This window comes from Ctenocephalides felis, unplaced genomic scaffold (genome assembly GCF_003426905.1).
Source record: "Ctenocephalides felis isolate EL2017-DRISC unplaced genomic scaffold, ASM342690v1 CF-g0.4_SCAFFOLD_02627, whole genome shotgun sequence".
In the NCBI taxonomy this organism is placed as follows: Eukaryota; Metazoa; Arthropoda; class Insecta; order Siphonaptera; family Pulicidae; genus Ctenocephalides; species Ctenocephalides felis.
The window spans coordinates 14,737-30,155 of record NW_020538781.1 but is presented as its reverse complement, the minus strand read 5'-3'; the positions used below and the strand labels follow the sequence as shown (position 1 = coordinate 30,155).

General features: G+C 39.2%; 1 protein-coding gene across 1 annotated transcript; it reads right to left on the bottom strand.

The window, feature by feature from the left end:
- Window positions 1-4,917: 4,917 nt before the first annotated feature.
- LOC113381139 lies at window positions 4,918-8,293 on the bottom strand. Its single transcript, XM_026620116.1, has 4 exons — window positions 8,167-8,293; window positions 7,653-8,094; window positions 7,085-7,493; window positions 4,918-4,956 (listed from the first exon to the last, which is right to left on the bottom strand). The coding sequence occupies exons 1-4, from the start codon at window positions 8,291-8,293 to the stop codon at window positions 4,918-4,920; spliced, it is 1,017 nt and encodes a 338-aa protein (XP_026475901.1).
- Between the last annotated feature and the right edge of the window lie 7,126 nt (window positions 8,294-15,419).

Genomic DNA, 15,419 nt, shown 5'->3' with positions numbered 1-15,419 from the left:
TTCTGTACCATCGCGTGAATGGTACATTAGAATTCTGTCTGTAAAGTAGCTTGCGACTATATTGCATAGGTATGCTGGCACGTTCTTGTCACGGAGTGCATTCATAATGCAATCCCAGTTTGCAGAATTAAAAGCATTTTTTATATCCAATGTAGCTACAAGGCAGTACTTTTTGGAACCCCCCTTCCATCTGGTTCCAGCAATTGCCTCCTTGGCGGTATTAACTACCAAGTTTATAGCATCGATAGTTGATCGCCCTTTGCGAAAACCATACTGATTGTCTGCTAGGATTGGATCAACTACTGCATCTATTCTTTGGTGAATTATTCTTTCAAAAATTTTACCCGCTGTATCCAGCATGCATATTGGACGATAGGATGATGGTTCATCTGGTGGTTTTTTTCCTTTGGGAATAAGCACTAGTCTTTGCTGTTTCCATTTTCGTGGAAAAACCCCTTCTTGGAAACAAAGTAGTTACTATTTTATTCAATAGTCGTGGGCAAGTTGGTGAAGGTATTGGCTGGCTTTGAGGCGAGAACATTACAGTCTTATAAGGTCTTCCCAATGGATTTTCCTCGACTTTCAGCAAAAAGTTCTTTCCAGCACCTAACTTTACTATCTTTGATAGCTTTATTTAGTTGTCTACGTGCTTGTTTATATTCCACTACCAGTTGTGCAGAATTACTGAGACTAAATCCACGCTGAGAGATCCTTCTTTCTTTAGGCACTCTTTACGAAGAAGAGAGCTGATTTCTTCAGTCCACCAGTGCACAGATTGTCTTTGATTTAGCCATGTTTACGAGTCATACTGATATCACAGGCTTCGGTTATTCTCTCCATCAGCTCTCTAGTATGCTCATCTGCGTGTTCTGAATTATAGGTTTGCAATTTAAGGCAACTCTCATGGCGCTTCATCAAAAGATTTTATTTTCCACCCAATGGCTTTTTAGATATTTTCGCATGTCTTCTAATGTTTCTATCTGTTGATATTTCCCAGATTGATTGCATTGTGGTCACTAGCAGTGTAGATATCTAATACCTCCAATTGCAAATTCCTCTGACGAGGCTATTGCTAACAAAAGTAAGGTCTATTATTAAGCTTGACACTGCCCTTTTCAAAGGTTGGTTTATCACCACTATTAAGTAGTAAAACCACGTCAAGTGCATGAAGGCCTCAAAAAGTGCTGTACCTCTTGCATTAGTCTTCCTACTTCCCCAGTCTACCGCCCATGCGTTAAAGTCACCGGCTATCGCTACGGGGTGGTGTCGTTTTGCATCCTCCACAAGACGATCTAAAAAATCGACAAAATCTGGCAAAGAAAGACTAGGTGGAGCGTAACAGCTGTATAAATGTATGCCATCTAATGATGCTGCGACAAATCCTGCGTGCTATTGTTAACAACATTTTGGAAAAACAAAACTTGCCACAGGACCAAATAACGGCTTGGTGGTACTGTCCGTTTCCCATGGCCAATCAGTTAGATGTTTGTAAGGTTCTGATAAGAGGGCAACATCAATTTTCATATCTCTTACCGTCTGCAAAGCAAGTCGTGTGCAGCCTCACAATGATTCATGTTTAGCTGTATTTATCTTCATGCTTTTTGCGTTCATTATTTTCTCTATGGCCTCCCTATATAGAGGACATCTGTGAGTGCCGGCATGATGTGCTACATTTTCAGAGTTTCATTTTCAGCGCATAGTGCACATTTTGCTGCTGCATTTATACAGTTGGCTATTTTGTGACCTTCTTGTCCACACTAAAGCATAGATTGGTCCGATTCACTTCGCTCTTGCACTGTGATCCAAAATGTCCGAATAGCCAGCATTTAAAACATCGAATTGGTTTTCTTGATGTGACAGTTGACCCATCCAATTCGTATTTTGCTACTTGCTTTGAGCAGATCGTGTGTACAACTGCCGCTGGAAAGAGCTACAGTAGCAATCTGGGTACCTCTATATGCCTTACGAAGCCTAATTTCTTCTGTGGTGTGTTGCAGGCTCACCCGGTTGCTTTTTGTAGTGCTATCTGGAATATCAATTTTTGAGGTTCATCAATCAATATCCCTTATTTCTATAGTTTCTTGGTGCCCCTTATAAATAACTTCGGCCTCATCCTTTAACACACCTGCATAAGCAAGTCGTGTGCAGCCTCACAATGTTCATGTTTAGCTGTATTATCTTCATGCTTTGCGTTCATTATTTTCTCTATGGCCTCCCTATATAGAGGACATCTGTGAGTGCCGGCATGATGTGCTACATTTTCAGAGTTTCCATTTTCAGCGCATAGTGCACATTTTGCTGCATTATACAGTTGGCTATTTGTGACCATCTTGTCCACATCTAAAGCATAGATTGGTCCGATTCACTTCGCTCTTGCACTGTGATCCATAATGTCCGAATAGCCAGCATTTAAAACATCGAATTGGTTTCTTGATGATTTTAATTTGACAGTTGACCCATCCAATTCGTATTTTGCTACTTGCTTTGAGCAGATCGTGTACAACTGCCGCTGGAAGAGCCACAGTAGCAATCTGGGTACCTCTATATGCCTTACGAAGCCTAATTTCTTCTGCTGGTGTGTTGCAGGCTCCCCCGGTTGCTTTTTGTAGTGCTATCTGGATATCAATTTTTGAGGTTTCATCATCAATATCCCTTATTTCTATAGTTTCTTGGTGCCCCTTATAAATAACTTCGGCCTCATCCTTTAACACACCTGCGATAATCTGTTGCAGTCCTTGGCCTTTGTCCTCACTTTTCTTAGAAATAGTTATCAACAAGTCTCCATTTCTGGTTTTGTTTATTTTCTCTACTGTCGTATTACCTTGTCATCAGGGACATCATGTTTGATGCGACGTAATATTTCGGAATAATTAACTTTTTCGGTCGGCCGGATTAATAAGGCATTTGGTTTTGGAAAAATTCTATGATTTTTTATCATTTTATGGTTAGAGTCCTGTTCTGACAGATGTACCCTTGCTTCCTTTTTTTTCTGTTTTCTCGGCTGAACTTTATGCCAGTCATTTACCTCGATTTTTTCTTCATTACATATTTCTATGATCGTCTGACGTCTTGGCAAACCATTTTTCTCATTAACCTGATTATTGCTTATATGTTGTGAGTTTCGGTTTCTTGTGGCTTTGCTTGTGTCCTGCCGTACACTTTTTTCTATAGGGGCTGTCTCACAACATTGCACTTCATTTATCATAACTTCCGTATCATCCGTGGTTCGGCCTTTTTCCTCTAACAATTGGTTGTCTAAATCAATAAATCTTTTAATTACGGCCGCTATGTTGCCTGTTTTTATTTTCACCTCTTTATGTATGTTTGACTTTGATTTGACAATCATATGCAGTTCATTTATCAGATTCTCAAGGCACTTCAATGACTCATTCCGTTGTAAAATGACATTTTCCGGAATTATATGTGACAGTTCAGCCACTGGTTCTACTTTACTAGTCATACCGTCGCATGAGCTGGTCAGCGGGTTTCGGGCTATATCTGATATACCTGAACATAGCGTTGTGTTCAAATTATTGTGTGATTTATTGATTACATCACCAGCATTGTTTGACACTATGTCCCCACTAATGGGGATCATTTTAACAAAAATTCTACCTGCACCCAGAGGCGAGGATCACTCAGCTCACTAACTTATTAGTAACTTATTAAAACTGATGGAACTAATTATAAATTTTGTACGACAAAATAACTAATTTCTGGGTGTACATAGCTGTTGGCATGGAATCGTAGTAAATTTTATCTAGTTTCTCGCTATGTAACAGAAAAGGGGTGCTTTTCCCTGATATTTGTGAGTAATTTGACAAAAACCAAAAAAATGTCCCGAATTTTCTATTCATTTCTAAACAAAATAAAAGGTCGAATTCAAAGTCGTTTTATTCGAAACTTTTATATCGGAGTGTATATAACTGTTGGCATGGAATCGTAGTAAATTTTATCTTGTTTCTCGCTATGTAACAGAAAAAGAAGCTTTCCCCTGATATTTGTGAGTAATTTGACAAAAACCAAAAAAATGTCCTGAAATTTCTATTCATTTCTAAACAAAATAAAAGGTCGAATTCAAAGTCGTTTCATTCGAAACTTTTATATCGGGGTGAACATAACTGTTGCCATGGAATCGTAGTAAATTTTATCTAGTTTCTCGCTATGTAACAGAAAAGGGGTGCTTTTCCCTGATATTTGTGAGTAATTTGACAAAAACCAAAAAAATGTCCCAAATTTTCTATTCATTTCTAAACAAAATAAAAGGTCGAATTCAAAGTCGTTTCATTCGAAACTTTTATATCGGGGTGTACATAACTGTTGGCATGGAATTGTAGTAAATTTTATCTGGTTTCTCGCTATGTAACAGAAAAGGGGTGCTTTTCCCTGATATTTGTGAGTAATTTGACAAAAACCAAAAAAATGTCCCGAATTTTCTATTTATTTGTTTAGAAATGAATAGAAAATTCGGGACATTTTTTTGGTTTTTGTCAAATTACTCACAAATATCAGGGAAAAGCACCTCCTTTCTGTTACATAGCGAGAAACTAGATAAAATTTACTACGATTCTATACCAACAGTTATATACACCCCGAAAAAATGTCCCGAATTTTCTATTCATTTCTAAACAAAATAAAAGGTCGAATTCAAAGTCGTTTCATTCGAAACTTTTATATCGGGGTGTACATAACTGTTGGCATGGAATCGTAGTAAATTTTATCTAGTTTCTCGCTATGTAACAGAAAAGGGGTGCTTTTACCTGATATTTGTGAGTAATTTGACAAAAACCAAAAAAATGTCCCGAATTTTCTATTCATTTCTAAACAAAATAAAAGGTCGAATTCAAAGTCGTTTCATTCGAAACTTTTATATCGGGGTGTACATAACTGTTGGCATGGAATCGTAGTAAATTTTATCTAGTTTCTCGCTATGTAACAGAAAGGAGGTGCTTTCCCCTGATATTTGTGAGTAATTTGACAAAAACCAAAAAAATATCCCGAATTTTCTATTCATTTCTAAACAAAATAAAAGGTCGAATTCAAAGTCGTTTCATTCGAAACTTTTATATCGGGGTGTACATAGCTTTTTTTTTTTTTTGTATAGCGAAGGAAATGCTTTTATGCATCCCAGACCGGTCTTCTGTCTGGGTATGTCGGACTCGATACCGCCCTGGTATAATACCGACTAAAACCTCCGCTTTGCCCCTGCCTCTGGTCCCCACGGAAACCGCCGCTAGGCATTACTTCGTGGGGGGAGGATCTAGAATGTTACAATTCTTAACTTGTTATAAACAATGTTATAATTCATAAACATTTTACTTATCTTTTAAATGGGCGAAGTCCCATTCGCCCTTTCTCTCTCTATAGAACGCAGGTCCATTAAAACGTCTCTCGCAAATCTGTCTATGGCGTTCCAAGCAGCTTCACTTGTCAGCATCACTTCAACAACATTACCTGGGGTAATTGTGCGTCTCAATGTCTCCTCCACATCATCCCGTAGAGCACCAAATCGCGGGCACACGAAGAACACGTGCTCAGCATCTTCGATTTCGCCCAAACAATATGGGCAATCCGGCGAGCTATCGTGCTTGAATCGGTGTAGGTAGGCTCGAAAACAGCCATGCCCCGATAGCATTTGCGTAGTATAATAGTTTACTTCGCCGTGCTTGCGACTTAGCCAGACTTTGATGTTAGGAATGAGACGATGCGTCCATCTGCCCTTTACAGCGACATCCCACAGTCGCTGCCATCGGTCAATGCTGTTCTGCCGTTCTTCTAATCTTAACTTTTCAGTACACAGTTGTTGATGTCTTCTATGGTAAATTGTCCGTCTTTCCTCTGCTAAGACTAAGAGAGGCACAGTTCCTGAAATGACGCACACTGCTTCCGCCGATATTGTGCGAAATGCGCAAGCAATTCTTATAGCACTGAGACGGTATAAGGGCCCTGCCATTCTCCTCGATTTTTGAGATTTAAGAGCATCACCCCATATGGAGATACCATATGTCAGCACTGAAGTAATAACTGACGATAGTAATATCCTTCTGGTTTGTTTAGGACCTCCAATATTAGGCATCAGTCGAGCAAGTTTCGTCCTAACTATTGACGCCTTAGCACTAACGTGTTCCACCTGTTGATTGAAATTCAAACGAGCATCAAGCATTACGCCAAGGTAACAGATGTGAGGTTTTGACGTGATCTCAAGATTTCCTATCTTTAGCTTGATGGTCTCAATTCTTTTCCTACTAGTGATAAGAACAGCTTCACTTTTTTGTTGTGCTAATTGGAGATTCATTGTTCCCATCCACCGATTAATTTTTCTGAATGTAATATCGAATAGGCTTACGATGTCATCAATTTGTTTGGAGACAACCACTATGGCAACATCGTCTGCATATGCTACTAGTTTCACACATTCTGGAAACTCTAGTCTCAAAAGGCCATCATACATAATATTCCACAGCAAAGGGCCTAGAACAGAGCCCTGCGGCACACCTCCTGTTATATTATATTCTTCTGTACCATCGCGTGAATGGTACATTAGAATTCTGTCTGTAAAGTAGCTTGCGACTATATTGCATAGGTATGCTGGCACGTTCTTGTCACGGAGTGCATTCATAATGCAATCCCAGTTTGCAGAATTAAAAGCATTTTTTATATCCAATGTAGCTACAAGGCAGTACTTTTTGGAACCCCCCTTCCATCTGGTTCCAGCAATTGCCTCCTTGGCGGTATTAACTACCAAGTTTATAGCATCGATAGTTGATCGCCCTTTGCGAAAACCATACTGATTGTCTGCTAGGATTGGATCAACTACTGCATCTATTCTTTGGTGAATTATTCTTTCAAAAATTTTACCCGCTGTATCCAGCATGCATATTGGACGATAGGATGATGGTTCATCTGGTGGTTTTTTTCCTTTGGGAATAAGCACTAGTCTTTGCTGTTTCCATTTTCGTGGAAAAACCCCTTCTTTCAGGCATGTATTATATGCATTAAGAAACATTGTCGGAGATGTCATAATTGATGTTTTCAAGGCAATATTAGGAATTCCATCTAATCCCGGTGCCTTGCTATTACCAACGCGATGACAAGCTTCCATCAGTTCTTGCAGTGTTATAAGTGGAATATTATTCTGTTCTACATGTGTTACCTGGTAGTTCAAATTAGGTTGTCGTGGAAACAAAGTAGTTACTATTTTATTCAATAGTCGTGGGCAAGTTGGTGAAGGTATTGGCTGGCTTTTGAGGCGAGACATTACAGTCTTATAAGGTCTTCCCCATGGATTTTCCTCGACTTCATCCAAAAGTTCTTTCCAGCACCTAACTTTACTATCTTTGATAGCTTTATTTAGTTGTCTACGTGCTTGTTTATATTCCACTACCAGTTGTGCAGAATTACTGAGACTAAATCCACGCTGAGAGATCCTTCTTTTCTTTAGGCACTCTTTACGAAGAGAGCTGATTTCTTCAGTCCACCAGTGCACAGATTGTCTTTGATTTATGCCATGTTTACGAGTCATACTGATATCACAGGCTTCGGTTATTCTCTCCATCAGCTCTCTAGTATGCTCATCTGCGTGTTCTGAAATTATAGGTTTGCAATTTAAGGCAACTCTCATGGCGCTTTCATCAAAAGATTTTATTTTCCACCCAATGGCTTTAGATATTTTCGCATGTCTTCTAATGTTTCTATCTGTTGATATTTCCCAGATGATTGCATTGTGGTCACTAGCAGTGTAGATATCTAATACCTCCCAATTGCAAATTCCTCTGACGAGGCTATTGCTAACAAAAGTAAGGTCTATTATTGAGCTTGCACTGCCCTTTTCAAAGGTTGGTTTATCACCACTATTAAGTAAAACCACGTCAAGTGCATTGAAGGCCTCCAAAAGTGCTTTACCTCTTGCATTAGTCTTCCTACTTCCCCAGTCTACCGCCCATGCGTTAAAGTCACCGGCTATCGCTACGGGGTGGTGTCGTTTTGCATCCTCCACAAGACGATCTAAAAAATCGACAAAATCTGGCAAAGAAAGACTAGGTGGAGCGTAACAGCTGTATAAATGTATGCCATCTAATGATGCTGCGACAAATCCTGCGTTGCTATTGTTAACAACATTTTGGAAACAAAACTTGCCTCAGGACCAAATAACGGCTTTGGTGGTACTGTCCGTTTCCCATGGCCAATATTTAGATGTTAGATGTTTGTAAGGTTCTGATAAGAGGGCAACATCAATTTTTATATCTCTTACCGTCTGCATAAGCAAGTCGTGTGCAGCCTCACAATGATTCATGTTTAGCTGTATTATCTTCATGCTTTTGCGTTCATTATTTTCTCTATGGCCTCCCTATATAGAGGACATCTGTGAGTGCCGGCATGATGTGCTACATTTTCAGAGTTTCCATTTTCAGCGCATAGTGCACATTTTGCTGCATTTATACAGTTGGCTATTTTGTGACCATCTTGTCCACATCTAAAGCATAGATTGGTCCGATTCACTTCGCTCTTGCACTGTGATCCATAATGTCCGAATAGCCAGCATTTAAAACATCGAATTGGTTTCTTGATGATTTTAATTTGACAGTTGACCCATCCAATTCGTATTTTGCTACTTGCTTTGAGCAGATCGTGTACAACTGCCGCTGGAAGAGCTACAGTAGCAATCTGGGTACCTCTATATGCCTTACGAAGCCTAATTTCTTCTGCTGGTGTGTTGCAGGCTCCCCCGGTTGCTTTTTGTAGTGCTATCTGGATATCAATTTTTGAGGTTTCATCATCAATATCCCTTATTTCTATAGTTTCTTGGTGCCCCTTATAAATAACTTCGGCCTCATCCTTTAACACACCTGCGATAATCTGTTGCAGTCCTTGGCCTTTGTCCTCACTTTTCTTAGAAATAGTTATCAACAAGTCTCCATTTCTGGTTTTGTTTATTTTCTCTACTGTCGTATTTACCTTGTCATCAGGGACATCATGTTTGATGCGACGTAATATTTCGGAATAATTAACTTTTTCGGTCGGCCGGATTAATAAGGCATTTGGTTTTGGAAAAATTCTATGATTTTTTATCATTTTATGGTTAGAGTCCTGTTCTGACAGATGTACCCTTGCTTCCTTTTTTTTCTGTTTTCTCGGCTGAACTTTATGCCAGTCATTTACCTCGATTTTTTCTTCATTACATATTTCTATGATCGTCTGACGTCTTGGCAAACCATTTTTCTCATTAACCTGATTATTGCTTATATGTTGTGAGTTTCGGTTTCTTGTGGCTTTGCTTGTGTCCTGCCGTACACTTTTTTCTATAGGGGCTGTCTCACAACATTGCACTTCATTTATCATAACTTCCGTATCATCCGTGGTTCGGCCTTTTTCCTCTAACAATTGGTTGTCTAAATCAATAAATCTTTTAATTACGGCCGCTATGTTGCCTGTTTTTATTTTCACCTCTTTATGTATGTTTGACTTTGATTTGACAATCATATGCAGTTCATTTATCAGATTCTCAAGGCACTTCAATGACTCATTCCGTTGTAAAATGACATTTTCCGGAATTATATGTGACAGTTCAGCCACTGGTTCTACTTTACTAGTCATACCGTCGCATGAGCTGGTCAGCGGGTTTCGGGCTATATCTGATATACCTGAACATAGCGTTGTGTTCAAATTATTGTGTGATTTATTGATTACATCACCAGCATTGTTTGACACTATGTCCCCACTAATGGGGATCATTTTAACAAAAATTCTACCTGCACCCAGAGGCGAGGATCACTCAGCTCACTAACTTATTAGTAACTTATTAAAACTGATGGAACTAATTATAAATTTTGTACGACAAAATAACTAATTTCTGGGTGTACATAGCTGTTGGCATGGAATCGTAGTAAATTTTATCTCGTTTCTCGCTATGTAACAGAAAAGGGGTGCTTTTCCCTGATATTTGTGAGTAATTTGACAAAAACCAAAAAAATGTCCCGAATTTTCTATTCATTTCTAAACAAAATAAAAGGTCGAATTCAAAGTCGTTTTATTCGAAACTTTTATATCGGAGTGTATATAACTGTTGGCATGGAATCGTAGTAAATTTTATCTTGTTTCTCGCTATGTAACAGAAAAAGAAGCTTTCCCCTGATATTTGTGAGTAATTTGACAAAAACCAAAAAAATGTCCTGAAATTTCTATTCATTTCTAAACAAAATAAAAGGTCGAATTCAAAGTCGTTTCATTCGAAACTTTTATATCGGGGTGAACATAGCTTTTTTTTTTTTTTGTATAGCGAAGGAAATGCTTTTATGCATCCCAGACCGGTCTTCTGTCTGGGTATGTCGGACTCGATACCGCCCTGGTATAATACCGACTAAAACCTCCGCTTTGCCCCTGCCTCTGGTCCCCACGGAAACCGCCGCTAGGCATTACTTCGTGGGGGGAGGATCTAGAATGTTACAATTCTTAACTTGTTATAAACAATGTTATAATTCATAAACATTTTACTTATCTTTTAAATGGGCGAAGTCCCATTCGCCCTTTCTCTCTCTATAGAACGCAGGTCCATTAAAACGTCTCTCGCAAATCTGTCTATGGCGTTCCAAGCAGCTTCACTTGTCAGCATCACTTCAACAACATTACCTGGGGTAATTGTGCGTCTCAATGTCTCCTCCACATCATCCCGTAAAGCACCAAATCGCGGGCACACGAAGAACACGTGCTCAGCATCTTCGATTTCGCCCAAACAATATGGGCAATCCGGCGAGCTATCGTGCTTGAATCGGTGTAGGTAGGCTCGAAAACAGCCATGCCCCGATAGCATTTGCGTAGTATAATAGTTTACTTCGCCGTGCTTGCGACTTAGCCAGACTTTGATGTTAGGAATGAGACGATGCGTCCATCTGCCCTTTACAGCGACATCCCACAGTCGCTGCCATCGGTCAATGCTGTTCTGCCGTTCTTCTAATCTTAACTTTTCAGTACACAGTTGTTGATGTCTTCTATGGTAAATTGTCCGTCTTTCCTCTGCTAAGACTAAGAGAGGCACAGTTCCTGAAATGACGCACACTGCTTCCGCCGATATTGTGCGAAATGCGCAAGCAATTCTTATAGCACTGAGACGGTATAAGGGCCCTGCCATTCTCCTCGATTTTTGAGATTTAAGAGCATCACCCCATATGGAGATACCATATGTCAGCACTGAAGTAATAACTGACGATAGTAATATCCTTCTGGTTTGTTTAGGACCTCCAATATTAGGCATCAGTCGAGCAAGTTTCGTCCTAACTATTGACGCCTTAGCACTAACGTGTTCCACCTGTTGATTGAAATTCAAACGAGCATCAAGCATTACGCCAAGGTAACAGATGTGAGGTTTTGACGTGATCTCAAGATTTCCTATCTTTAGCTTGATGGTCTCAATTCTTTTCCTACTAGTGATAAGAACAGCTTCACTTTTTTGTTGTGCTAATTGGAGATTCATTGTTCCCATCCACCGATTAATTTTTCTGAATGTAATATCGAATAGGCATACGATGTCATCAATTTGTTTGGAGACAACCACTATGGCAACATCGTCTGCATATGCTACTAGTTTCACACATTCTGGAAACTCTAGTCTCAAAAGGCCATCATACATAATATTCCACAGCAAAGGGCCTAGAACAGAGCCCTGCGGCACACCTCCTGTTATATTATATTCTTCTGTACCATCGCGTGAATGGTACATTAGAATTCTGTCTGTAAAGTAGCTTGCGACTATATTGCATAGGTATGCTGGCACGTTCTTGTCACGGAGTGCATTCATAATGCAATCCCAGTTTGCAGAATTAAAAGCATTTTTTATATCCAATGTAGCTACAAGGCAGTACTTTTTGGAACCCCCCTTCCATCTGGTTCCAGCAATTGCCTCTTTGGCGGTATTAACTACCAAGTTTATAGCATCGATAGTTGATCGCCCTTTGCGAAAACCATACTGATTGTCTGCTAGGATTGGATCAACTACTGCATCTATTCTTTGGTGAATTATTCTTTCAAAAATTTTACCCGCTGTATCCAGCATGCATATTGGACGATAGGATGATGGTTCATCTGGTGGTTTTTTTCCTTTGGGAATAAGCACTAGTCTTTGCTGTTTCCATTTTCGTGGAAAAACCCCTTCTTTCAGGCATGTATTATATGCATTAAGAAACATTGTCGGAGATGTCATAATTGATGTTTTCAAGGCAATATTAGGAATTCCATCTAATCCCGGTGCCTTGCTATTACCAACGCGATGACAAGCTTCCATCAGTTCTTGCAGTGTTATAAGTGGAATATTATTCTGTTCTACATGTGTTACCTGGTAGTTCAAATTAGGTTGTCGTGGAAACAAAGTAGTTACTATTTTATTCAATAGTCGTGGGCAAGTTGGTGAAGGTATTGGCTGGCTTTTGAGGCGAGACATTACAGTCTTATAAGGTCTTCCCCATGGATTTTCCTCGACTTCATCCAAAAGTTCTTTCCAGCACCTAACTTTACTATCTTTGATAGCTTTATTTAGTTGTCTACGTGCTTGTTTATATTCCACTACCAGTTGTGCAGAATTACTGAGACTAAATCCACGCTGAGAGATCCTTCTTTTCTTTAGGCACTCTTTACGAAGAGAGCTGATTTCTTCAGTCCACCAGTGCACAGATTGTCTTTGATTTATGCCATGTTTACGAGTCATACTGATATCACAGGCTTCGGTTATTCTCTCCATCAGCTCTCTAGTATGCTCATCTGCGTGTTCTGAAATTATAGGTTTGCAATTTAAGGCAACTCTCATGGCGCTTTCATCAAAAGATTTTATTTTCCACCCAATGGCTTTAGATATTTTCGCATGTCTTCTAATGTTTCTATCTGTTGATATTTCCCAGATGATTGCATTGTGGTCACTAGCAGTGTAGATATCTAATACCTCCCAATTGCAAATTCCTCTGACGAGGCTATTGCTAACAAAAGTAAGGTCTATTATTGAGCTTGCACTGCCCTTTTCAAAGGTTGGTTTATCACCACTATTAAGTAAAACCACGTCAAGTGCATTGAAGGCCTCCAAAAGTGCTTTACCTCTTGCATTAGTCTTCCTACTTCCCCAGTCTACCGCCCATGCGTTAAAGCCACCGGCTATCGCTACGGGGTGGTGTCGTTTTGCATCCTCCACAAGACGATCTAAAAAATCGACAAAATCTGGCAAAGAAAGACTAGGTGGAGCGTAACAGCTGTATAAATGTATGCCATCTAATGATGCTGCGACAAATCCTGCGTTGCTATTGTTAACAACATTTTGGAAACAAAACTTGCCTCAGGACCAAATAACGGCTTTGGTGGTACTGTCCGTTTCCCATGGCCAATATTTAGATGTTAGATGTTTGTAAGGTTCTGATAAGAGGGCAACATCAATTTTTATATCTCTTACCGTCTGCATAAGCAAGTCGTGTGCAGCCTCACAATGATTCATGTTTAGCTGTATTATCTTCATGCTTTTGCGTTCATTATTTTCTCTATGGCCTCCCTATATAGAGGACATCTGTGAGTGCCGGCATGATGTGCTACATTTTCAGAGTTTCCATTTTCAGCGCATAGTGCACATTTTGCTGCATTTATACAGTTGGCTATTTTGTGACCATCTTGTCCACATCTAAAGCATAGATTGGTCCGATTCACTTCGCTCTTGCACTGTGATCCATAATGTCCGAATAGCCAGCATTTAAAACATCGAATTGGTTTCTTGATGATTTTAATTTGACAGTTGACCCATCCAATTCGTATTTTGCTACTTTCTTTGAGCAGATCGTGTACAACTGCCGCTGGAAGAGCTACAGTAGCAATCTGGGTACCTCTATATGCCTTACGAAGCCTAATTTCTTCTGCTGGTGTGTTGCAGGCTCCCCCGGTTGCTTTTTGTAGTGCTATCTGGATATCAATTTTTGAGGTTTCATCATCAATATCCCTTATTTCTATAGTTTCTTGGTGCCCCTTATAAATAACTTCGGCCTCATCCTTTAACACACCTGCGATAATCTGTTGCAGTCCTTGGCCTTTGTCCTCACTTTTCTTAGAAATAGTTATCAACAAGTCTCCATTTCTGGTTTTGTTTATTTTCTCTACTGTCGTATTTACCTTGTCATCAGGGACATCATGTTTGATGCGACGTAATATTTCGGAATAATTAACTTTTTCGGTCGGCCGGATTAATAAGGCATTTGGTTTTGGAAAAATTCTATGATTTTTTATCATTTTATGGTTAGAGTCCTGTTCTGACAGATGTACCCTTGCTTCCTTTTTTTTCTGTTTTCTCGGCTGAACTTTATGCCAGTCATTTACCTCGATTTTTTCTTCATTACATATTTCTATGATCGTCTGACGTCTTGGCAAACCATTTTTCTCATTAACCTGATTATTGCTTATATGTTGTGAGTTTCGGTTTCTTGTGGCTTTGCTTGTGTCCTGCCGTACACTTTTTTCTATAGGGGCTGTCTCACAACATTGCACTTCATTTATCATAACTTCCGTATCATCCGTGGTTCGGCCTTTTTCCTCTAACAATTGGTTGTCTAAATCAATAAATCTTTTAATTACGGCCGCTATGTTGCCTGTTTTTATTTTCACCTCTTTATGTATGTTTGACTTTGATTTGACAATCATATGCAGTTCATTTATCAGATTCTCAAGGCACTTCAATGACTCATTCCGTTGTAAAATGACATTTTCCGGAATTATATGTGACAGTTCAGCCACTGGTTCTACTTTACTAGTCATACCGTCGCATGAGCTGGTCAGCGGGTTTCGGGCTATATCTGATATACCTGAACATAGCGTTGTGTTCAAATTATTGTGTGATTTATTGATTACATCACCAGCATTGTTTGACACTATGTCCCCACTAATGGGGATCATTTTAACAAAAATTCTACCTGCACCCAGAGGCGAGGATCACTCAGCTCACTAACTTATTAGTAACTTATTAAAACTGATGGAACTAATTATAAATTTTGTACGACAAAATAACTAATTTCTGACGTGAGAAAATTTTTGTGTACATAACTGTTGGCATGGAATTGTAGTAAATTTTATCTGGTTTCTCGCTATGTAACAGAAAAGGGGTGCTTTTCCCTGATATTTGTGAGTAATTTGACAAAAACCAAAAAAATGTCCCGAATTTTCTATTTATTTTGTTTAGAAATGAATAGAAAATTCGGGACATTTTTTTGGTTTTTGTCAAATTACTCACAAATATCAGGAAAAAGCACCCCTTTTCTGTTACATAGCGAGAAACTAGATAAAATTTACTACGATTCCATGCCAACAGTTATATACACCCTAATATAAAAGTTTCGAATAAAACGACTTTGAATTCGACCTTTTATTTTGTTTAGAAATGAATAGAAAATTCGAGACATTTTTTTGGTTTT

Coding starts and splice junctions, on each gene's coding strand:
- LOC113381139 (XM_026620116.1), bottom strand. CDS start 8,293: ATGAATCATTGTGAGGCTGCACACGACTTGCTTATGCAGACGGTAAGA. Junction 7,494..7,652: donor AAAATATCTAAAGCCATTGG/GTGGAAAATAAA, acceptor CATAAATCAAAG/ACAATCTGTGCACTGGTGGA. Junction 4,957..7,084: donor TGATGGAAGCTTGTCATCGC/GTTGGTAATAGC, acceptor CACAAATATCAG/GGGAAAGCACCTCCTTTCTG.